At 49.9% G+C, this 23332-nt stretch overlaps 2 protein-coding genes and 1 pseudogene across 4 annotated transcripts; all 3 read left to right on the top strand.

The window, feature by feature from the left end:
• Nucleotides 1-888: 888 nt before the first annotated feature.
• On the top strand, nt 889-11330 carry spast (spastin). 3 transcript variants are annotated; one of them, XM_041982914.1, is made up of 18 exons: nt 889-1038; nt 1147-1215; nt 1345-1428; nt 1863-1946; nt 2054-2143; nt 2508-2656; nt 2738-2856; nt 8520-8613; nt 8695-8769; nt 9033-9104; nt 9179-9254; nt 9336-9427; nt 9500-9579; nt 9971-10013; nt 10081-10160; nt 10303-10373; nt 10633-10673; nt 10743-11330. In XM_041982914.1, the coding sequence occupies exons 1-18, from the start codon at nt 906-908 to the stop codon at nt 10866-10868; spliced, it is 1578 nt and encodes a 525-aa protein (XP_041838848.1). In that variant the 5' UTR covers nt 889-905; the 3' UTR covers nt 10869-11330. The 3 variants fall into 3 exon arrangements, with proteins under 3 accessions (XP_041838848.1, XP_041838847.1, XP_041838846.1); XM_041982913.1 differs by having other exon boundaries at nt 889-1215; nt 8523-8613; XM_041982912.1 differs by having other exon boundaries at nt 889-1215.
• A 9593-nt stretch (nt 11331-20923) lies between these two features.
• LOC121638255 (transmembrane protein 121-like) lies at nt 20924-22269 on the top strand. Its single transcript, XM_041982916.1, has one exon. The coding sequence runs from the start codon at nt 21166-21168 to the stop codon at nt 22177-22179; it is 1014 nt and encodes a 337-aa protein (XP_041838850.1). The 5' UTR covers nt 20924-21165; the 3' UTR covers nt 22180-22269.
• Nucleotides 22270-22724: 455 nt separating this feature from the next.
• The window catches only part of LOC121638252, a 35542-nt pseudogene continuing 34934 nt past the window's right edge, over nt 22725-23332 (top strand).

Here is a 23332-nt window from a genome sequence, read left to right as displayed (position 1 = left end):
TTTTTCAACCCAACCCTGTGCTATCAGGTCCTGCAGGTAAGCTTTCATTTCCTGGTACAGCGGTTTTGGCACGGAAAGATATGTTTTTGACACAGGTTCAACATCTTTGAGTGAAATGTCCATTTGTAAGCTTCGCAGGCACCCAATGTCATCATCAGATTTAGAGAACGACTCTGATTCGTCCCTCAACATCTGGCTTACTATTTGTCTCTGCTGTTCATCAAGATGGGATAAGTCAACCGGCGGGTCCCATGGTACGTGAGACGAGGTGCCATCGGCGGCACTCTGTGTCTGAATGTGGTTAACCAACATCTTATTGGTAGGCGTCCGATCTACTTCAAATATGCTAGCTGGGTAAACTGACTTAACCGGCTGCACTTGTCCCTTCACTCCTTTGCTCTTTCATTTTCTTTTCTTAACCCCTTCAAATCAGTAATAGACCAATTGAAAAATAAAGAATGATGCTCAAAGAGGAGCCTCATACCCATAAAGCTCCTCTTGGCAAAGCAAATGTGTTTGGCACAACACAGCAGTCAGACCATCATTCTGCCGCCACCGTGCTAGAAGGACAAGGTAGAAAAAAAGTAAAGAATAATAATTAGATATTTTTGAGCCTGTAGAATTTATAAATATGTTGATGAGATGAATAAATTCTGTGAGGAATGTGAGAAAAGTGAGATAAATAATGAAAATGTGTCAGCTTGTATACTGAATTTTTAAACTTGGCACCCCACAGACACCGTCCACAACGATGGGATGGAGCCGCTGCTCGTGGAGTAAACAAATCCACGGCGCGAACCTCTGTGGACGTTAGTTAGCTGCAGTGACTCCTTTTGGCCAGTAGGTGGCGGCGTGCCCTCAGCTGCAGTTTAAACCGGAGAAGAAGAAGAAAAAGCAGGAGGCGGATGAGTCGCTGCGGGACCAGCGTCAGGAATCGGACTGGCGGCTCCTCGGCTCCACAGAAAGGACACAATGACGGAGCCCCGACCGGGAGGCTGAGGACAGTCCTGGCCGCGTTCAGGTCCCCGCTCTGGTGGCTCCTCAGCTGGCTCTGGACCCGCATCCTGGCCGCTGTCAGAGCCGCTGCCCTGCCCCGCGGCGTGAAGCCGCAGGATGGCAGCGGGAGTCCGGAGCGAGGAGGCCGGGTCCAGAGCCACCACCGGCGGGCCTTTGAGTTCATGTCCGCGGCGCTGAGGATCGACGAGGATGAGAAAGGTACTCCTCATCATCATCTTCACCTTTGTGTTTTAATGTGGGGGAGAGCGGGGTCCCAGATGATCTGGAGCCGCTGCTGGTGCGCAGACAGCCGCTTTTCTCACACCCAACACCTTCCTCCTCCCCCAGGGGACAAGCAGCAGGCCGTCCGGTGGTACCACCGGGGCATCACGGAGCTGGAGGAAGGTGTCTCCATCCAGGTGTCAGGAAGCGGTGAGTCCGCAGTCTGAGCCGGACCAAGACTTTCTTTATCTTAGCTGTAAATATAATCCGGTAATTAAAGCGTGTAGCTGGATGCCATCATACTGCTGTGGTTTCTGATCTCACAAATTCAGAAAAATAATCAGATTCATTTCCAGTTTGTAACATTCAGGTTGATGTTTGAGTGTTTTACACTGAACTGGTATTAAAAAGGACCAGAAAACATTTTCTGTACCTTGATTTAACAGAGTTAACCATTAAATTATGTTTGTATTTAAAATATGGGAAAGAGGTAAAAACATTTCCCATCCAGGATGTTTGGTACCAACATGTTAAACCAGTATTTGTTCCAACCACGATTAAACAACGATACGATCAAGTTGTTTCTGTGCATGACCATTTTTATTTAAGTGGTTAAACATATATTTATTCTTGTTTTATTGCAGGTGAGACTCCTGATCGGGACAGACGGCTGCAGAAGAAGATGGCGGCCAACCTGATCATGGCCAGAGAGCGACTGCAGAGTCTGGGTACTCGGACTTGGTCCTCATGGTTGGGGCTTGCAGACTGTTCATGTCCTGTTTGTCTCTGAGATGAGGACAGTCTCTGTTTATTCTGTCCTCTGTGATGCTTGTAGTTCAGGTCCTGTCAGAGTCCAGAGGACAGATGGGCGTCCACACTGCAGGGACACGGCAGACTGGTCCACTTCCAGGGACCACCTGCTCAGGTTCACCTTTATCACCATGTTTTCATTAGTGAGGGGCTAAAAGTTTTTATTGGAATTAATGATAATGAATTTAAAGCATTTTTCACACACTTTCTTTCAAACTTACTTCTAAATGAAGAAAGTTCAAAATGTTTGTTAAATCTCAACTTTAACATGATGTAATAAAATCAAATCTGATGAAGGTTGAAATTCCAGGATTTATTGATTAAAAAAAAAGCTTTTTCCTTCTAAACAAACAGGAAGTGATGTGTCCGACCTGCATTTGTGTCAGAATGTGACGAGTAGAAACTGTGGCTTCATCATGACTTCCTGGACCAGGTCTAACAAACGAGGGCGTGTCCTGATGTCTCCGTGTGGTCAGCAGGTGGCGCCGTCCCCAGAACGAAGGACATTGCTACTCCGCTTCCACCTGGCCAACCGAAGCAGCTCCTAAAGATTCTTTCCTCCTCCTCGTCTTCCTCAGCAGGCTTCCATCGTCCCTCCAACCTGCGTCCCTCCAGCAGCGCCATGAAGGTGCGTCATCACCCCTCCCTTCCTGAATGTTCAGGTGTGTCTCCTTCTCATCATCTTTTGTCGTGTCTCCGCCTCCTGCAGGGACGAGCAAGTCGCCACGGCAGGAACGCCACCGCGTCTCTGAGGGCGAAAGACGGAAAACTCCCGAGGAATGTGGACGAGAAGCTCGCTGAGCTCATCCTCAACGAGGTCCTGGACAGGTGATGTCACTTTCTGTCAGGTGGTGCAGGCTGTGGGGCTACGTTCACACGGCTAGTCCTAACACGCAAATTCACTTTTTTATCATCATTTCAACGCGGCCGTGAACGCTACGACCGTGAACGCTACGACCGACGGCCGTGAACACGACGATCGTAAACGCGACCACCGTGAACGCGACCACCGTAAATGCGACAAACGTGAACGCTACGACCGTGAACGCGACAGCTGTGAACGCGACGACCGTAAATGCGACGACCGACGGCCGTGAACGCTACGGCCATGAACGCGACGGCCGTGTACGCGACGACTGTGAACGCTACGACCGTGAACGCTACGACCGTGAACGCGACGACCGTGAACGCGACGACCGGAAACGCTACGACCGTGAACGCAATGACCGTGAACGCGATGACTGTGAACGCAACGGCCGTGAACGCGACAACCGTAAACGCGACAACCGTGAACGCGACGACCGTAAACGCGACGAACGCGAACGCTACGACCGTGAACGCGACGACTGTGAACGCAACGGCCGTGAACGCGACAACCGTAAACGCTACGACCGTGAACGCGACGACTGACGACCGTGAACGCTACGGCCATGAACGCGACGGCCGTGTACGCGACGACCGTGAACGCTACGACCGTGAACGCTACGACCATGAACGCGACGACCGTGAACGCGACGACCGTGAACGCGACGACCGTGAACGCGACGACCGGAAACGCTACGACCGGAAACGCGACGGCCGTGAACGCGACGACCGTGAACGCGACGACCGGGAACGCAATGACCGTGAACGCGATGACTGTGAACGCAACGGCCGTGAACGCGACAACCGTAAACGCGACGACCGTGAACGCGACGACCGTAAAGCGACGAACGCGAACGCTACGACCGTGAACGCGACGACTGTGAACGCAACGGCCGTGAACGCGACAACCGTAAACGCTACGACCGTGAACGCGACGACTGACGACCGTGAACGCTACGACCGATAACGCGACGACCGACGGCCGTGAACGCGACGACCGTGAACGCGACGACCGTGAACGCGATGACCGTAAACGCGACGACTGACGACCGTGAACGCTACGACCGTAAACGCGACGACCGATGGCCGTGAACGCGACGACCGATGGCCGTGAACGCGACGACCGATGGCCGTGAACGCGACGACCGTAAACGCTACGACCGTGAACGCGATGACCGTAAACGCGACGACCGTGAACGCGACGACTATGAACGCAACGGCCGTGAACGCTACGACCGTGAACGCGACAACCGACGGCCGTGAACACGACGATCGTAAACGCGACCACCGTGAACGCGACCACCGTAAATGCGACAAACGTGAACGCTACGACCGTGAACGCGACGGCCGTGAACGCGGCAGCCGTGTACGCGACGACCGACGGCCGTGAACGCTACGACCGTGAACGCGACGGCCGTGTACGCGACGACTGTGAACGCTATGACCGTGAATGCTACGACCGTAAACGCGACGACCGACGGCCGTGTACGCGACGACTGTGAACGCTATGACCATGAATGCTACGACCGTAAACGCGACGACCGACGGCCATGAACGCTACGACCGTGAACGCGACGACCGTGAACGCTACAAACGTGAACGCGACAACCGTAAACGCGACGACTGTGAACGCAACGGCCGTGAACGCGACAACCGTAAACGCGACGACCGTAAACGCGACGACCGTGAACGCGACGACCGTGAACGCTACGACCGTGAACGCGACGACCGTGAACGCGACCACCGTAAATGCGACAAACGTGAACGCGACGACCGTGAACGCGACGGCCGTGAACGCGACGACCGTAAATGCGACGACCGACGGCCGTGAACGCTACGACCGTGAACGCGACAACCGTGAACGCGACGACCGTAAACGCGACGAACGCGAACGCTACGACCGTGAACGCGACGACTGTGAACGCAACGGCCGTGAACGCGACAACCGTAAACGCTACGACCGTGAACGCGACGACTGACGACCGTGAACGCTACGGCCATGAACGCGACGGCCGTGTACGCGACGACTGTGAACGCTACGACCGTGAACGCTACGACCATGAACGCGACGACCGTGAACGCGACGACCGTGAACGCGACGACCGGAAACGCTACGACCGGAAACGCGACGGCCGTGAACGCGACGACCGTGAACGCGACGACCGGGAACGCAATGACCGTGAACGCGATGACTGTGAACGCAACGGCCGTGAACGCGACAACCGTAAACGCGACGACCGTGAACGCGACGACCGTAAACGCGACGAACGCGAACGCTACGACCGTGAACGCGATGACTGTGAACGCAACGGCCGTGAACGCGACAACCGTAAACGCGACGACCGTGAACGCGACGACCGTAAAGCGACGAACGCGAACGCTACGACCGTGAACGCGACGACTGTGAACGCAACGGCCGTGAACGCGACAACCGTAAACGCTACGACCGTGAACGCGACGACTGACGACCGTGAACGCTACGACCGATAACGCGACGACCGACGGCCGTGAACGTGACGACCGTGAACGCGACGACCGTGAACGCGATGACCGTAAACGCGACGACTGACGACCGTGAACGCTACGACCGTAAACGCGACGACCGATGGCCGTGAACGCGACGACCGATGGCCGTGAACGCGACGACCGTAAACGCTACGACCGTGAACGCGATGACCGTAAACGCGACGACCGTGAACGCGACGACTATGAACGCAACGGCCGTGAACGCTACGACCGTGAACGCGACAACCGACGGCCGTGAACACGACGATCGTAAACGCGACCACCGTGAACGCGACCACCGTAAATGCGACAAACGTGAACGCTACGACCGTGAACGCGACGGCCGTGAACGCGGCAGCCGTGTACGCGACGACCGACGGCCGTGAACGCTACGACCGTGAACGCGACGGCCGTGTACGCGACGACTGTGAACGCTATGACCGTGAATGCTACGACCGTAAACGCGACGACCGACGGCCGTGTACGCGACGACTGTGAACGCTATGACCGTGAATGCTACGACCGTAAATGCGACGGCCGTGGACGCGACGACCGTGAACGCTACGACCGTGAACGTGATGACCGTGAACGCAACGGCTGTGAACGCAACGGCCGTGAACGCGACAACCGACGGCCGTGAACGCGACGGAGGTGAACGCGACGACGGTGAACGCGACGACCGTGAACACTACGACCGTGAACGCGACGGCCGTGAACGCGACGGCCGTAAACGCTACGACCGTAAACGCGACGACTGTGAACGCTACGACTGTGAACGCGACGACTGTGAACGCAACGGCCGTGAACGCGACGAACGTGAACGCTACGACCGTGAACGAGACGACTGTGAACGCAACGACTGTGAACGCGACAGCAGTTGCAGTCAAAGCCGAAAAAATATCGAATGTTATTTTCTTTGTTCTCTCGTCTGTGTTTACATCCCATCTCACCGGGTCCCACCCCCTCTGATGCAGATTTGCGTGTCAGTGAAACGCAACGTGAACGCGACGACCGATGGCCGTGAATGCGACGGAGGTGAACGCGACGACGGTGAACACGACGACCGTGAACGCGACGGCCGTGAACGCGACGACCGACGGCCGTGAACACGACGATCATAAACGCGACCACCGTGAACGCGACCACCGTGAACGCGACCACCGTGAACGCTACAAACGTGAACGCGACAACCGTAAACGCGACGACTGTGAACGCAACGGCCGTGAACGCGACAACCGTAAACGCGACGACCGTAAACGCGACGACCGTGAACGCGACGACCGTGAACGCTACGACCGTGAACGCGACCACCGTGAACGCGACCACCGTAAATGCGACAAACGTGAACGCGACGACCGTGAACGCGACGGCCGTGAACGCGACGACCGTAAATGCGACGACCGACGGCCGTGAACGCTACGACCGTGAACGCGACGGCCGTGTACGCGACGACTGTGAACGCTATGACCGTGAATGCTACGACCGTAAATGCGACGACCGTGAACGCTACGACCGTGAACGTGATGACCGTGAACGCAACGGCCGTGAACGCAACGGCCGTGAACGCGACAACCGACGGCCGTGAACGCGACGGAGGTGAACGCGACGACGGTGAACGCGACGACCGTGAACACTACGACCGTGAACGCGACGGCCGTGAACGCGACGGCCGTAAACGCTACGACCGTAAACGCGACGACTGTGAACGCTACGACTGTGAACGCGACGACTGTGAACGCAACGGCCGTGAACGCGACGAACGTGAACGCTACGACCGTGAACGAGACGACTGTGAACGCAACGACTGTGAACGCGACAGCAGTTGCAGTCAAAGCCGAAAAAATATCGAATGTTATTTTCTTTGTTCTCTCGTCTGTGTTTACGTCCCATCTCACCGGGTCCCACCCCCTCTGATGCAGATTTGCGTGTCAGTGAAACGCAACGTGAACGCGACGACCGATGGCCGTGAACGCGACGGAGGTGAACGCGACGACGGTGAACACGACGACCGTGAACGCGACGGCCGTGAACGCGACGACCGTAAACGCTACGACTGTAAACGCTACGACTGTAAACGCTACGACTGTAAACGCTACGACTGAACGCTACGACTGTGAACGCTACAAACGTGAACGCGACGACCGTAAACGCGACAAACGTGAACGCTACGACCGTGAACGCGACGACCGTAAACGCGACGAACGTGAACGCGGCGACCGTAAACGCGACGACCGTGAACGCGACGACTGTGAACACAACGGCCGTGAACGCGACGACCGTAAACGCTACGACCATGAACGCTACGACCGTGAACGCGACGACTGTGAACGCTACAAACGTGAACGCGACGACCGTAAACGCGACAAACGTGAACGCTACGACCGTGAACGCGACGACCGTAAACGCGACGAACGTGAACGCGGCGACCGTAAACGCGACGACCGTGAACGCGACGACTGTGAACACAACGGCCGTGAACGCGACAACCGTAAACGCGACAACCGTGAACGCGACCACCGTAAACGCGACGACCGTGAACGCTACGACCGTGAACGCGACAACCGTAAACGCTACGACCGTGAACGGACGACCGTGAACGCTACAAACGTGAACGCGACGACCGTAAACGCGACAAACATGAACGCTACGACCGTGAACGCGACGACCGTGAACGCGACAACCGTAAACGCTACGACCGTGAACGCGACGACTGTGAACGCGACAGCAGTTGCAGTCAAAGCCGGAAAAATATCGAATGTTATTTTCTTTGTTCTCTCGTCTGTGTTTACGTCCCATCTCACCGGGTCCCACCCCCTCTGATGCAGATTTGCGTGTCAGTGAAACGCAACGTTCAGAATGCGGACGCTTCCCCAAATCGGATATGGATTTGATTTAGGACCACATATGAAAGTGGCCAGGGTCGGATTTTAAAAAATTAGATTTGGTTTGTTCATTAAAAGAAAAAAAAAGAGTCACATTTGGGATGAAAATCGAAATTATGCTGCAGTGTGAATGAACCCTGAGAACCGTTGATAATTGGTTGATTTGATTGGAGATATGGTTACTGATCACTTATCTGTACCTATTGATCATCTTTGATTACTGAGCGTTTGATGTGCCAGCAGCTCTCCGGTGAGGTTCGAGGATGTTGCCGGTCAGGATGTGGCAAAGCAAGCGCTGCAGGAGATCGTTATTTTACCTGCTCTGAGACCCGAGGTGAGTTCAGGAAACTCTGCGTACCTTTAACCGGAATTCAGAGTCTGCAGTTCAGGTTTTTCTTCATGTCCTCTCTTCCAGCTCTTCACAGGTCTGCGGACACCTGCTCGAGGACTTCTTCTGTTCGGTCCGCCCGGGAACGGCAAGACGATGCTGGTAAGAACCCGCCAGTTTTCATCTGCTAACACTAGCTAGCTAGCTAATGCTAAGACTGTAGGTCCCCACGTTAGAAGCTAACGCTAAGACTGTAGGTCCCCACGTTTGGAGCTATTGCTAAGATCACGAGCTCCTCCATGTTCAGCAAACACAGAATGTTTTAAAAGATAAAGTGTTAAACGGAGTCAGAGCCGGAAGTGATCTCATCCTTCATTCATTCATCTTGGATTTTTTCAGTTCTGTATTAATGCTTCTGTCTGCAGGCCAAAGCTGTGGCAGCAGAGTCCAACTCCACCTTCTTCAACATCAGCGCCGCCAGCTTGACCTCCAAATATGTGAGTCAGAGTTCTGCAGATGGACCTGGTCTAGGATCAGATCTTCTGATCTAAAATCTGTGCTTTATGTGCAGGTGGGGGAAGGAGAGAAGCTGGTCCGAGCTCTGTTTTCAGTGGCCCGGGAGCTGCAGCCCTCCATCATTTTCATTGGTAAGGTCTCTGAATGGCTGGGTGTTGGGTGAATGGAGGGTTAGGGTCCCTGATCCCACTGACGGTGATGATGTGTTCCAGACGAGGTGGACAGTCTGCTCTGTGAACGGAGGGAGGGCGAGCACGACGCCAGCCGGCGCCTGAAGACAGAATTCCTCATCGAGTTTGACGGGGTGAAGTTTTAACGACACTCAGACGTTGGCTGGACGAGGTTCTGGAAACGCTGACGTTTGAACTCCTTCCAGGTCCAGTCGGGAGCTGATGAGCAGGTTCTGGTGATGGGAGCCACCAACCGGCCTCAGGAGCTGGATGAAGCTGTCCTCAGGTCAGATCTCTGTAACTCTGAGGTGTTTCTCAATAAACCAGATGAATCACTCAGCTCCAGAGTCTGGACTGGACCCCGGACCCTGACCCACATGATAAAGGCTCAGTTGATGCTCATTGTTTGTAAATCTGTTCATAAAACTGAATTTCTGCTGGACCTCACCCCCTTTTTTGGCCCATTCAGTAAAGTAAAGCATGAAATGTAGCTGTGAACCATCTTTCCCGGCGCGTTGCAGCTTCGGTGAACCGTGAGAAGGAACATCAGGAAAAGCTGGAACTCAGTATTTGTTAGAAATGTTGAGCATTTTCTGTTTTCTTTGGTTAGTTTCCATTTTGCTCCTTCACCTCTAGATGTCACTGCAGATGATCATTTTGTTTCCTCTTCACTGCAGGCGCTTTGCTAAACGCGTGTACGTGGCTCTGCCAGGCGAACAGGTGGGTTCGACCTTCACGAGACAGGTTGAGGGTTGTTGGGTCGACGTGACGCTGCTTCTGTTTTCAGACCCGCGTCCAGCTGCTGAGGAACCTTCTGGCTGAACATGGCAACCCACTGACTCTCAGAGAGCTGAGCCAGCTGGCCAGGTGAGCAGCGTCCACAGTCTGGATGCAGCTGGTTGGACGGGTGGAGGCTGAAGACGCGTCTCCACCCATCCGCCAGTCCCGCTCCTCCAGCTTCATCCATCATAACGTTTCTGTCACTAAGCTCTGTTTCTGATTGGTTTAGACTGACGGAAGGTTACTCTGGCAGCGACCTCACCTCATTGGCTAAAGACGCTTCCCTGGGACCAATCAGAGGTGAGACTAGATCCTGACGTTGGCACTGGAGTTTGTTGTGTTAACAGTTTTACGTGTTTCCATGCGGAAACTGTCTTCAGTGTTGCCGTAACATGGATCAGACCTGTGCTGGTTTCCAGATCAGGACGTGTTTGTGCATCACGGGTTTACAGAGTAAATAATTCTGAAACAGTAGAAGAAGAAGAAACCAGCCAGATAGTTTTCACCGATTGTTGTTATAAAGTATTATTATTGTTCTTATTATTTCTGTTTGTGGCAGAGCTGCGACCAGACCAGGTGAGGAGTGTGGAGGCCAGCCAGGTGAGTCAAGAGTTAGATGGATCTAAACTGAAACGTGTCATCAGACTAAGAACTTTGTTCTCTCTACAGGTCCGGAGCGTTTGTTTCTGGGACTTTGTGGAGTCTCTGAAGAAGATCAAGAGGAGCGTCGGTCCACAGACTCTGGACTTCTACGTCCGCTGGAACAAGGACTTTGGAGACACAACGGCTGTATGAAAACCTCGATTACAGGATTCTTTATCTGGACTCGTCCAAAGATTCTTCTGGAGTTTCCGACTGACGTGTTTATCGGAAGGAAATAAAACCTCACTTTGCATATAAAACTGATTTCCCAGATTCGGAGTCAGAATTTGAATATTTTACTCGTTTTAACTCGGCTGAAACGAACCCATCTCAGGATGGAGCTCAGTACCTCCACCCGGATGGTCCGGTCACTGCTTTACCTCCAACCACAGTCCTGATGTTTGCTGAGGAACAGAACCCACTTTGGTTCAAAGGTTTACAGTCCTGGTCCAGAGTCAGCTGAAGCTGTTTCTGTCTGGTGGGTCCTCGTCTCCTCTCTTCACTCCCTTTTTTCTACTTACTCCCCCAACCCCCGGCCCCCCTTTGTAACTTCCAGCATTAATATGTAAATTCATCATTAGACAAATCTAATAATAAAGAATGATACTTAAATTATCAAGAGGGGCCTTGAATCCATGAAGATCCTCTTAGCAGCCAGACCATCATCCTGCTGCCTTGATGCTGGACAGGACAAGTTAGAACAAGGATCCACCGGGATGGTTCTGAGCAGCAGCCGTGATAAGAGCTAAAGAAAAGAGCCGTATTACTTCAGTTTTCCTCTGCTTCAGGAAACACGGGGGCATCCTTTAGGAAAGGAAGGAGATCATTTCTTATTTATCTGGTTTTATGTTGCATTAAGGATCCGAGAGAAAAACCGAACACCTCCCAGAGCGGAGTGTTAAAGACGAAACCTTTGGAAATCAGAGTGCAGGTAGACCATAAGTTAGCGTCTCGTCCCCAGAGAAGAGAGTTCCTTCACCTGGGAGGTTCGTTTCCAGACTATCCACTCCATCATCCACAGAGAGAAAGCTTAGTCATACGAGGAAAACCTTCAGGACAGCTGAGGAGTGGACGTCCCTGCAGATGCAGGCTGTCCAGGCCTCAGTTATTCTATTCTATTCTACGGCATTTAGCAGACGCTTTTATCCAAAGCGACTTACATTTGAGAGTAAGAACAACACAAGCATGAATTCAAACAAGATGGGACGTCATAATTAAGTGATAGTCAGACTGCTGGAGTCCAGGTGGACTCATAGTCATTTTGTTTAAATACAAGATCACAATTTCATCAAACAGCATTATCTTGGACATAAGTGCAGCAGCTTCTTCAGTACTTGGTTGAACCAAAGATCTGGACAAATCTTTCTACCTCATTCTGAGTAGAAGAGTTAAGCTCAGTGTGGAAATGCTCCTTAAACAACTGAGTCTTTAGCTTGCTTTTAAAAGTGGATAAGGACTCTGCGGATCGGACGGAGTTTGGTAGATCGTTCCACCACCGGGGAACAACAGAGGAGAAGAGTCTAGCTACTGATGTGGCGCCACCTTGTGGTGGGAGCACTAGGCGTCTTTCACTGGCAGAGCGTAACTGTGGAGAGGGAGTGTAGCTCTGGATTAAGGAGTGGAGATAGACCGGAGCCGTTTGGGTTATTGTTTTGTCAGCCAGAAGCAGAGCTTTGAATCTGATGCGCTGCAACTGGAAGCCAGTGGAGAGCGATTAGCAGCGGAGTGACATGAGCTCTTTTGGGCTGGTTGAAGACCAGACGTGCTGCTGCATTCTGGATCATCTGCAGAGGTTTAACTGAGCATGCAGGCAGGCCAGCCAGTAAGGAGTTGCAGTAGTCAATGCGTGAAATGACCAGAGCCTGGACCAGGAGCTGGGCCGTGTGTTCAGTCAGGCAGGGTCTGATCCTCCTGATGTTGTAGAGAGCAAATCGGCAAGATCGAGCAACCGAGGCAACATGGTCCTTAAAGATCAGCTGGTTGTCTACCATGACACCAAGATTCCTGGTAGAAGACGTAGACACAAGCGTGATGGAGTCAAGCTGCACGCTTATCTGTGGCGGTAAGGAAGGACTGGCTGGAAAGACAATAAGCTCAGTCTTGGACAGATTTAGCTGAAGGTGGCGATCCTTCATCCATGCGGAGATATCAGCAACATGCTGATATTCACATTGAGACGTTGTGTCGTCAGGTGGAAAAGAAAGGAAAAGCTGAGTGTCATATGCATAGCAGTGGTAGGAGAAACCATGAGAGCTAAATGATGCACCAAGTGAGGAGGTGTATACTGAAAAGAGAAGAGGGCCGAGCACCGAGCCCTGAGGCACCCCTGTTGTCAGCCCATGTGATCTGGACACGCCCCCTCACCAAGATACTTTGAAGGATCTTCCTGTGAGGTAGGACATAAACCACGAGAAGACAGATCCTGGGATGCCAAGCTCCAAGAGTTTGGAGAACAGTATATGATGGTTGACCGTGTCAAAGGTAGCTGACAGGTCCAGCAGTATAAGGACTGAGGATTGACCAGCGGATCTGGCAACCCGTAGGGAATCAGTAACTGACAGGAGAGCAGTTTCAGTAGAGCGGCCTTGCCTATAGCCAGACTGATATGGATCTAACAGGTTGTTGTCTTGGAGGAACTGTGAGACCTGACTGAAGACGGCACGCTCTAGTAGTTTAGACATGAATGGAAGCAGTGAGACCGGCCGGTAGTTTCCAGCCTGGGCTGGGTTGAGTGTGGGTTTCTTCAGCAGCGGGTAACCCGAGCTTGCTTGAAGGCAGAAGGAAAGACACCGGATTTAAGAGAGGAGGTGATTATATGGGTTACTGCAGATTTAATTGCAGGTAAAATGCTCTGCAGGATGTCAGAGGGAACAGGATCAAGAGGACAGGTTGTGGGTTTTGAGCTGACTAGAAGTTTAGAGACTTGGTCCTCATTTAGAGAGCGGAAGGAGCAGAGTGAGGCACCAGTAGCTGGTTTGGTAAGGCTGAGCTGGTCCGGCTCAGTGAATTGGTTACTGATGGTAGCAACCTTTTCAGTGAAGTAGGAAGCAAACATTTCTGCAGTCAACACAGTGGGAGGCTGAGCAGGTGGTGGAGATAGAAACCAGGTCAGACCAGAACACAGTGGACATGTCTGGTCTTTAAACGCCTCATAGCAACTGTCAGCACGGTGGTGGAGGTATGATGGTCTGGACACCTGCAGTCATTGAGTGGACCAAGTCTTCTAGAGTCAGATGTGAGTCCATCTGTCCGACAGTCAAAGCTGAAACTGTTTCACACAGCAGGACAAAGATTCTAACAGCAGCAGCAGATCTAGACCAGAACCAGGTGTTGACCTGGTCCAGTCAGAGTCCAGACCTCATCCTGACTGCAGGAACTAGACAGGCTTTAGGGGGAGGAGGTCTCAGTGCGGTCCAATCAGAGTCCAGACCTCATCCTGACTGAGATGCTGTGGTGGAAGCTTCAGATGCTGCAGCAACAATGGATAGAAGAGTGGAGCAGAATTACTCCAGGAAACCATGACGACAGATTCCTGCTGCTGGAGGAGCTTCTGGAAGCTTCTGGATGATGAAGAAGAACCAGTTCTAGGAGCTTCTGGAAGCTTCTGGATCGTGGAGGGGAGCTGGTTCTAGAAGGTTCTGGATCATCATTCTGCTGATATGTAGTTTCTCTTCAGTAAATAATGAGTCTGATCTGTCAGGACGTCCATGATGAGGTTTGTAGCTGTAAGAACTCTAAGAACCATATGATGTAAAAAGAGGGTTGTTTTCTACCAAATCTAAGTCATGTGTTGCATCATGTGACACGAACATTCTTTTAAAGCTTTTTTTGTAGAAAACAAAAATAAAACATAAAAAAATCTTTTTAGGTGAAACCTTCTGTTTTTATTAACGGCTACTTTTCCTGATGCTTCGTCAACCACCAGCATTAGTTTCCAGGCCTTCAGTTCTGGTCTTGGTCCAGGTTTCCAGTCGTGTCCCAGATGGCCCGAGCAGCATCAGCACAGCATCTGATCTCAGCTGGAACTGGGCTGATGTGATTCCCTGCAGAATCTTCTCATAAGTTTTTAACCAACTCATCCCATAAAAAGCTCGACCCAGTTAAAGCTGGGTCAGGAAGATCAGAGCCAGCGGAGGATGATGATGACGATGGTCACCTGGAACACATCAGACGGGTCATCAGTCGTTTGTATGACTGAAGCGAGTCTGTACCACTGAGTTCAGCCATTTTTTTATATTAATTTATACTTTTTATTTTTCAGTATGATGTTCTGAATCTGTACATCAGGAGACACATTTAGATTAAACATGTTCACTAAGTTAATGACCAGTTTAATGAGGAACTAAAGCAGGGCTACTTCCTTTGTGGAACAGTCTGCCGGAGGGCCTCAGGGCTGCAGAGAACGTTGATGTTTTTAAAAAGAGGCTTAAGACTTACCTCTTTTTTTTGGCTTTTAACTAACTTTATTTAATCTTAATTTATTTTAGATTATTTTATTTTCATGTTATTTTATTTTCATTTTATTCAACTGTACTATTTATTTATTTACTTATTTATTCATTCATTTACTTATTTATTAATTCTTAAGCTGTTCTTATTGTTTCTTAAGGTTGTTTTAATTTTAACTCCAGTGTTTTCCTCGTGGGGATCCTCTGGGGGCTGCTGTCGTGGTGATTGCACCTATCGGGGTGGCTGGGGCCCTGCACTGCGGCCTTTTGGCTGTGGTGTGGGTCCCGGTCTGTTCTGATGGGGGTGGTTGCCGCTGTTTGACATGGGTGGACTGGCCCCTGGTGTGGATGGATCCCCATGACACTGATATTGTTTCCTCACAGCAGCATCAGGCTGGATGTTTATCACTTTTAGTATTTTTAATAACATTCAGTTCGAGACAGAAATAAGAGAATCATGTTTTTATAGAATGGGGAGGGAAGGCTACTTGGTGTGTGTGTGCGTGTGTGTGTGTGTGTGCGTGTGTGTGTGTGTGTGTGTGTGTGTGTGTGTGTGCGCGTGCAGCTGTGTGAAATATTTTGGTGAGTGTTTCTATTGTTATGTATTCCTACTTTGTTTTGTTTTATATACATAAATGTTTTTAATCATGTAAAGCACTTTGTGTTGCCTGTGGCCTGAAAGGTGCTTTATAAATAAAGTTGATTTGATTTGATTTACTTATAGCTTTGTGGCTCTTTGGGGCCCCTAGTTTGCCCAACCACAATGAACATGCCACAATTTATTACTTCACAACCTGAACAGGCCAAACCCAGATCAATGATCCCCGAACACAATATTTATTATTCACTTAATAACTAACTAGTGTTTTCTAATAAACCAGTAGCACACGTCTAATTAGCCGCCTATAAAATACATAGTAAACTTAATCAAATGATCATGTGATCCTAAAGTCATGTTAAGAGTCAGTCCATGCAGAAGTGAAACTTTATTTTTATTTTAGTCAGTTTACATTGAGCAAACACATCCTAACCAGCTAACTAGCTTCTATCTGAGACTAGCTCAGCTAACTAGCTTCCATCTGAGACTAGCTCGGCTAACTAGCTTCCATCTGAGACTAGCTCAGCTAACTAGCTTCTATCTGAGGCTCGCTCAGTAGCTTCTATCTGAGACTAGCTCAGCTAACTAGCTTCCATCTGAGGCTAGCTCAGCTAACTAGCTTCCATCTGAGGCTAGCTCAACTAACTAGCTTCTATCTGAGGCTAGCTCAACTAACTAGCTTCCATCTGAGACTAGCTCGGCTAACTAGCTTCCATCTGAGACTAGCTCAGCTAACTAGCTTCTATCTGAGGCTAGCTCAGCTAACTAGCTTCTATCTGAGGCTTGCTCAGTAGCTTCTATCTGAGACTAGCTCAGCTAACTAGCTTCTATCTGAGGCTAGCTCAACTAACTAGCTTCTATCTGAGGCTAGCTCAGTTAACTAGCTTCCATCTGAGACTAGCTCAGCAAACTAGCTTCTATCTGAGGCTCGCTCAGTAGCTTCTATCTGAGACTAGCTCAGCTAACTAGCTTCCATCTGAGGCTAGCTCAACTAACTAGCTTCTATCTGAGGCTAGCTCAGTTAACTAGCTTCCATCTGAGACTAGCTCAGCAAACTAGCTTCCATCTGAGGCTCGCTCAGTAGCTTCTATCTGAGGCTAGCTCAGCTAACTAGCAGAACCAATTAAATAACAACACACTGAAGACAGGTGCTACACAACTCCATGTTTCTGAGTGTCTTCTTTCGGCTGCAGTCTAACTTTTAATATCAGGGATAAAGTAAAAAAAAAACTAATGTTAAATCTTGGTAAGGACAGGACCAGGACCAGGACCAGGGTCCTCATGTCTAAACCTGCTAGTAGCAAAGATGGCTACAGGTGGCGTACGCAGGGAAAACAGGAAAACCTCCAGATTTATAAAAACGTGTGCATGCACTTCCCACGGCTGCTTCCATTTATAAATCACAACCAACTCTAAAGTTGGTGCATGTGAGGCAGCGTCTTGCCCCGCCCACATGGTGGCTATAAAAGGTCAGGTGACCGCCTATAATAAATATTCATCACATGACTTGTTCAGAAAGACGTCTGCAGACACCAGAACGTACAGCGAGTCCGGTACTTCCATTCGCCGCCTGAAGCCTTGTTTCCAACAACGGATACGGAGCAGAATCTGCAGATGAAGCCTCAGTTAGTGGACCCAGGCCGATGAGCCACATGTTGAACCACACATGATGTGGACGTTTAGAAAATGAAAATTCTTTGGTTAATGACAACAAATTTAATTTCCTATTTGTATTTTCCCTCTGGGTTTATTTATTATTTTTATTTTACTGTTATATTTCATGTCGTTCCCACCTGGTTCTTCCAGCAGCGATTCCATCGGGGAAACCGGACGTTGCTGCAAACTGCATTGTTGTGTTTCCTGTGTTTTCCTGTTTTACATTGCACTTTATAATACACGGTTTGGGGATTTGCTTCTTTTCCTGGTTTATTTACATACTTTGGCTCCGTAGCTGAACTTAGTTCTGATTGCTGTGAATAAACATCTCACACTAGCGGTAGCAGTCAGATCCGTAGCCCACTTAGAGCGTTCCTTGTAATATCTAACATGTGGTGTGAAAGGTAATATTGTTACAGTTTCCTGTTTCTCTAGATTTTGTGTGTAAAGGAGGGTCAGAGTTGTTGTGGAGGTAGAAACATTCTCCCAGCAAGTTTGGTTTTTATAAATCCCAAAAGTTGACTAGAACTGGCATAAGCTGGTTTTTGTACCTACGGCAGCTGTAGAAACGAGGCGCCTGGTCTGGACTCTGTGGTGGCCGATCCATGTGTGAAAATGATGTCTCCTGTTCCCTGAACCACTCTTTCACAGTCTGAATCCTGGCACTGAGTCATCAGGAAAGATGGAATAACCTGCTCATTCAGGGTATTCAGGTATCAGCTGACCTCATTCTTTGGACATAATGTTGCTGAGCCTAGACCTGCACCTAGACCTGAACCTAGACCTGCACCTAGACCTGCACCCAGACCTGAACCTAGATCTGCACCTAGACCTGAACCTGGACCTGAACCTAGACCTGCACCTAGACCTGAACCTAGACCTGCACCTAGACTTGCACCTAGACCTGAACCTGGACCTGAACCTAGACCTGAACCTGGACCTGAACCTAGACCTGCACCTAGACCTGAACCTGGACCTGAACCTAGACCTGAACCTAGACCTGAACCTAGACCTGCACCTAAACCTGAACCTAGACCTGAACCTGGACTTGAACCTAGACCTGCACCTAGACCTGAACCTAGACCTGAACCTAGACCTGCACCTAGACCTGAACCTAGACCTGAACCTAGACCTGCACCTAGACCTGAACCTAGACCTGAACCTAAACCTGAACCTGGACCTGCACCTAGACCTGCACCTAAACCTGAACCTAGACCTGACCCTAGACCTGCACCTAGACCTGAACCTAGACCTGAACCTGGACCTGAACCTAGACCTGCACCTAGACCTGAACCTAGACCTGCACCTAGACCTGAACCTAGACCTGAACCTAGACCTGCACCTAGACCTGCACCTAGACCTGAACCTAGACCTGAACCTAGACCTGCACCTAGACCTGCACCTTGACCTGCACCTTGACCTGCACCTAGACCTGAACCTAGACCTGAACCTAGACCTGCACCTAGACCTGAACCTAGACCTGCACCTAGACCTGAACCTAGACCTGCACCTAGACCTGAACCTGGACCTGAACCTAAACCTGAACCTGGACCTGCACCTAGACCTGCACCTAAACCTGAACCTAGACCTGAACATAGACCTGCACCTTGACCTGCACCTTGACCTGCACCTAGACCTGAACCTAGACCTGAACCTAGACCTGAACCTAGACCTGACCAGCTGCAGCAACTCTAAATCATACTTTCCCATCTTTCACTATTAAACATGGGCCTGAGTTCTACTGCTGTTTTTCTTTCATCTGGTTCCACCAAACCTGATCGCCATCATTCAGGAAGCTTTTCTGACCACGTTTCTTCCTGGAAGACGATGGTTCCCCACAGTCCTGACTAAGTGTGGAAGGTAGGATACAATATTTATTGATATCTCTAATCAAAAAAGTAATTATGACTAAAACACCAGAAATATTGTGAAGATTATCAGTTGTTTAGACACACAATCATTTCACGAGACAACACCAGCAGCTTGTTTTATGCTGCCTTAATGTAGAAGTAACTTAGAAGAAAAGAATGAATTACATGAAATGCTTTACCAGGCTCTAGTTTTAGGTAATAGTATGATTAGCTTTAAGAAGAAGCTCAATTTATTTCTATTTACTCAGCAAGAAGAACATTGATGGTAAGAAATGAGCTTGATTTGTTTTTTTCTTTAGCATTTTTTGAGAGTGATGATCTAATTCCTCAGTAGAAAAAGAGGGAAAGTAAAGTTACGACGGTGCCGGTTGCAGAGTTATTGATGTTGTACACTTTGATCAGGTTTCCTTGTGTCTGTTGTCAGTTTGGATGTGAGACCCCAGCAGCGAATGGGGATCTGTTAAAGCAAACAAACATCCATCCTTCCAGTTTTCAGTGATGTGTTGGACAGTTTTAACCCAGTTTTAGTTTCTGCTTCTCCTGAGATGTTTTCTCTGCTTGATGCCAACGATCTGACCCTCCTTAAACTAACGTCTTTCCAGGACCACGGATGTGTCTTTCCACATGGTTATTGAAGAATCTAGAAGCTGCTTGTTGCATCAGTGGGAGTTAAATAACTTGATGATCACCCTGCAGGAGTTCTCTAATAGAAGGCTTCCACCTGTTAGCTGAGTTAAATCCAGATGGACACTTTTTTTTGGCCAGGCTGTGTGCATGTACATGTGCATACATACACATGTACATGTACATATAAACATACACCCAGATATACTTACATAGACATATTTATACACTCATGTATCAAATTTGGAAGTGTGTGACCTGCGTACCACTTATAACTGGATTAAGCTGTGCTGGGACAAACTGAGTCCAGGTTTCTGGTGATGGGGACACGCCCAGGTCCTCCTGCCATGCTGCTCGGAGCCGGGCCACTGGGGGAGGTTTTGGGGTTGACAACAGGCTGTAGAGGACTTAGCTGAGTCTTTTCTGTGATGGGTTTAAACAAAGGAAACAGGTGTTGACTCTGGACCCATCAGCTGTTTTGAGATTTCTTCATGTTTGAGTCTGATCAGTCACAGAAAACAGAAATCTTCTCCCCTCAGACATCAAGCACTTCAGTTGTGTGTGGAAGCAGAAATGAGGTCATGGTGAAGCTGGGATGGAGGGAGGAGACTGACTTCAGAAACGAGCTGAGACACGATGCCTCTGCAGACTCCTGACGGGACTCCGCGGGATGGGATGCTCTGCTGGAACTGGACTGGACTCGGCTCTTCCTGCGTGTTTCTGGGTTTTCTGTCAAACTGTAAAAGTTCAGCAGAAAGACGACTGAAGACAGTTCAGAGTTGGACAGTTTATTTCATCATCTCTGCTGGTGATGGGGATCACAGAACCAGAACCTGGAGCTTTATTGATGCTAAATCTGCTCGCTGATACAGGACACCTCCTCTGGTTCTCCTATATCTTCGTCCTGGAGATAAAGGTCTACTTTGTTTATCAGAGCTACAAGTCCCAGGATGTGACCTTGGAGGCAAAGATGATGAACTCTGGTGTGTCCAGGAGGGGTCTTACCCTTCTGCTGTCCGTTTACATCAGAAGAAAATCCTGAACCCACCATGAAAGCTGAGGTCTGCCGGACCTTGATGTCTAAAATACAACCTTGACCGCAGCAGTGAAATTTTCAGACTTGTTTGTGCTGAAAGGTTGGATTCATGGCTCTGGAAGATTCGAACCTCAAACCATCACTGAGGACAACATGAGGAGCATCTAGTCCCAGCTGGAGGAAGTGCAGCTTGGTTCTTCTGGCAGTCTGACCAGCAATGGTAACTCCTCCACCCGCGGTGAATAAGATTTACTCCTGCCTGACAGCGGCCCTCATCATGACCAGCCTGGTCCTGCTGGACGGCTACCTGGTGGGACAGAATCCTGGTCCTGGGAGGACACCCGTGTGCATCGCTGTCCTGGCAGGCGACACGTGTTTCCTCATCGTACTGCGATATGTGGCAGTCTGGGCCGGATCAGAGGTGCACACGGCCAAGCGAGGCTACGCCATGATCCTCTGGTTCTCCTATATCTTCTTCCTGGAGATAAAGGTCTACTTTGTTTATCAGAGCTACAAGTCCCAGGATGTGACCTTGGAGGCAAAGATGATGAACTCTGGTGTGTCCAGGAGGGGTCTTACCCTTCTGCTGTCCGTCTGCATGCCCATCGTCTTCCTAACGCTGGCAGCCGTAGATCATCTGGAATATTTACGTCACCGTAAGAAAAGAGAGGCGATCCGAAGCCGCCTGGTCTGGGTGGTGCTGGACCTGCTGGATGTTGTGGATGTTCAGGCCAACCTGTGGGAGCTTCAGGGGAAGGGGCTTCCTCTGTGGGTGGAGGGGCTGATGTTTTTCTACTGTTACATCCTCCTCCTTGTACTGCCCTGTGTTTCCCTCAGTGAGCTCAGCATGCAGGGGGTGAACATTGTCCCCCATAAAATGATGCTCTATCCCATCCTCAGCCTCACCACCATCAACATCACCACGCTCCTGATCCGGGGAGTAAACCTGCTGATTTACAGTGACGCCCGGGTGTCAGGGGTCATGATGGGGAAGAACGTGATCGCTGTGGTGGTAAAGAGTTGCAGCCTGGTGCAGTACGGAAAACACCGGCTGGAATCTCCTCCAGTAGACCGAACCAACCAAACACAGCAGAATTCTCTGGATGTTCCTGTATCCACGACTCAGCCTCTGATACTGCCCACGGTGGTGATCCAGGACTTCACCACTATTCCCCAGGATGAGGAGGAGGAGGTAACACCAAACCAACAACCTAAACCAAAATTTCATTAGTGAACGGTTTGTTCGGGTTTGGAGCACCTCCTTGTTTCTGCTTGTTTTGAGTTGGTTGGACCACAGAGACGTTAGATCTGGTTTATACTGAGAACTCATGCAAGAGGTCAATGTGTCCAGGCTGGAGGGTCTGAGTTCTACCTGAATAAATTAGAAATTAGAATAAAATAGAAAAGAACCGCTGCTATTCTTCCACCGCTGGCAAATTCTGGATCAGGACTAACGAGGTCTTCAGGGTTGAGCAGGTCATTGCTGCAGTACCCAAAATAGCCACAAGATGGCAGCAAAGTTCCAGATGTTTTTATTTTTGTTTATTCTTTTATAAGATCTAAACAGTATTTTTCTCTTTTCTAAAACATCTTATTAAACAGGCGAGTTCTCTGTTTCAGGATTTAAACTTTAATGTGTTTTGTTTCCTGACAGTGAAGATTTATCTTCTTATCATCTCTGACTTCAGATGTTTTAGAGGAAACATTTGTAGAGTTTTTTAAATGATTATTTTTATTTTTTAATCAGCGCGTGCCGCTCTCGTTACTGTCAAATTTAAAATTTCTTCTTCGGTTTTGAGTCTGTAGCTGTAGATGTTACAGAAAGTCCTGGACTGAGACAAAGATTCAAACATGAAACCATCTTCAGAACATCCCTCCATCCATCCCTCCCTCCACCCATCCTCCGCCCCGCCCCGCTCCTCGCTAGCGGCTCGTTGATCAGCACCAGGCGGCAACAGGCAACGATGGCGGCGGCCGCAGACAGAGGAGGACTCCGAGGATCCGGTCCGGGTTCGACAGCCGACACGTCCGCGGAGTCCGGTGCTGATGGACATGCAGACGACCACGTCCCGGTGCCGATGAACTTGTTTGCGACCTGGGAGGTGGACCGGTCCTCTCCGAGCTGCGTGCCCAGGTAAGAGGATTAATATTCGGTCGGAGTGGAGACGAGAGAGGAAGACGTGGTTTTATCTGTCAGAAGCTCAGAGGACAGGGGCACATCCAGGGCATTTATAATGTGTGTGTGTGGGACACGACACACACTTTCTGCTCACTTGTTGATCTTTGGCTGCTCCTGATTGGACATTAGGCTACCCTCAAACATCATGTCTGCATGCTGACTGGGATTAAAAGGGTTCAGCTTCTACAGGCTGGTTTCCATTAAA

Source organism: Melanotaenia boesemani, chromosome 4 (assembly GCF_017639745.1).
Source record: "Melanotaenia boesemani isolate fMelBoe1 chromosome 4, fMelBoe1.pri, whole genome shotgun sequence".
Taxonomy (NCBI): domain Eukaryota; kingdom Metazoa; phylum Chordata; class Actinopteri; order Atheriniformes; family Melanotaeniidae; genus Melanotaenia; species Melanotaenia boesemani.
The sequence above is the reverse complement of the archived record's forward strand: the minus strand, read 5'-3'. Positions and strand labels throughout refer to the sequence as shown.

Bases quoted from the DNA above. Each gene is read 5' to 3' on its own strand.
- spast (XM_041982912.1), top strand. From the start codon at position 906: ATGAGTCGCTGCGGGACCAGCGTCAGGAATCGGACTGGCGGCTCCTCG. The intron at 2,144-2,507 runs GTTCACCTTTAT...TGTGGTCAGCAG, and splicing joins TCCAGGGACCACCTGCTCAG to GTGGCGCCGTCCCCAGAACG. The intron at 9,255-9,335 runs GTAAGGTCTCTG...GATGTGTTCCAG, and splicing joins GCCCTCCATCATTTTCATTG to ACGAGGTGGACAGTCTGCTC.
- LOC121638255 (XM_041982916.1), top strand. From the start codon at position 21,166: ATGGTAACTCCTCCACCCGCGGTGAATAAGATTTACTCCTGCCTGACA.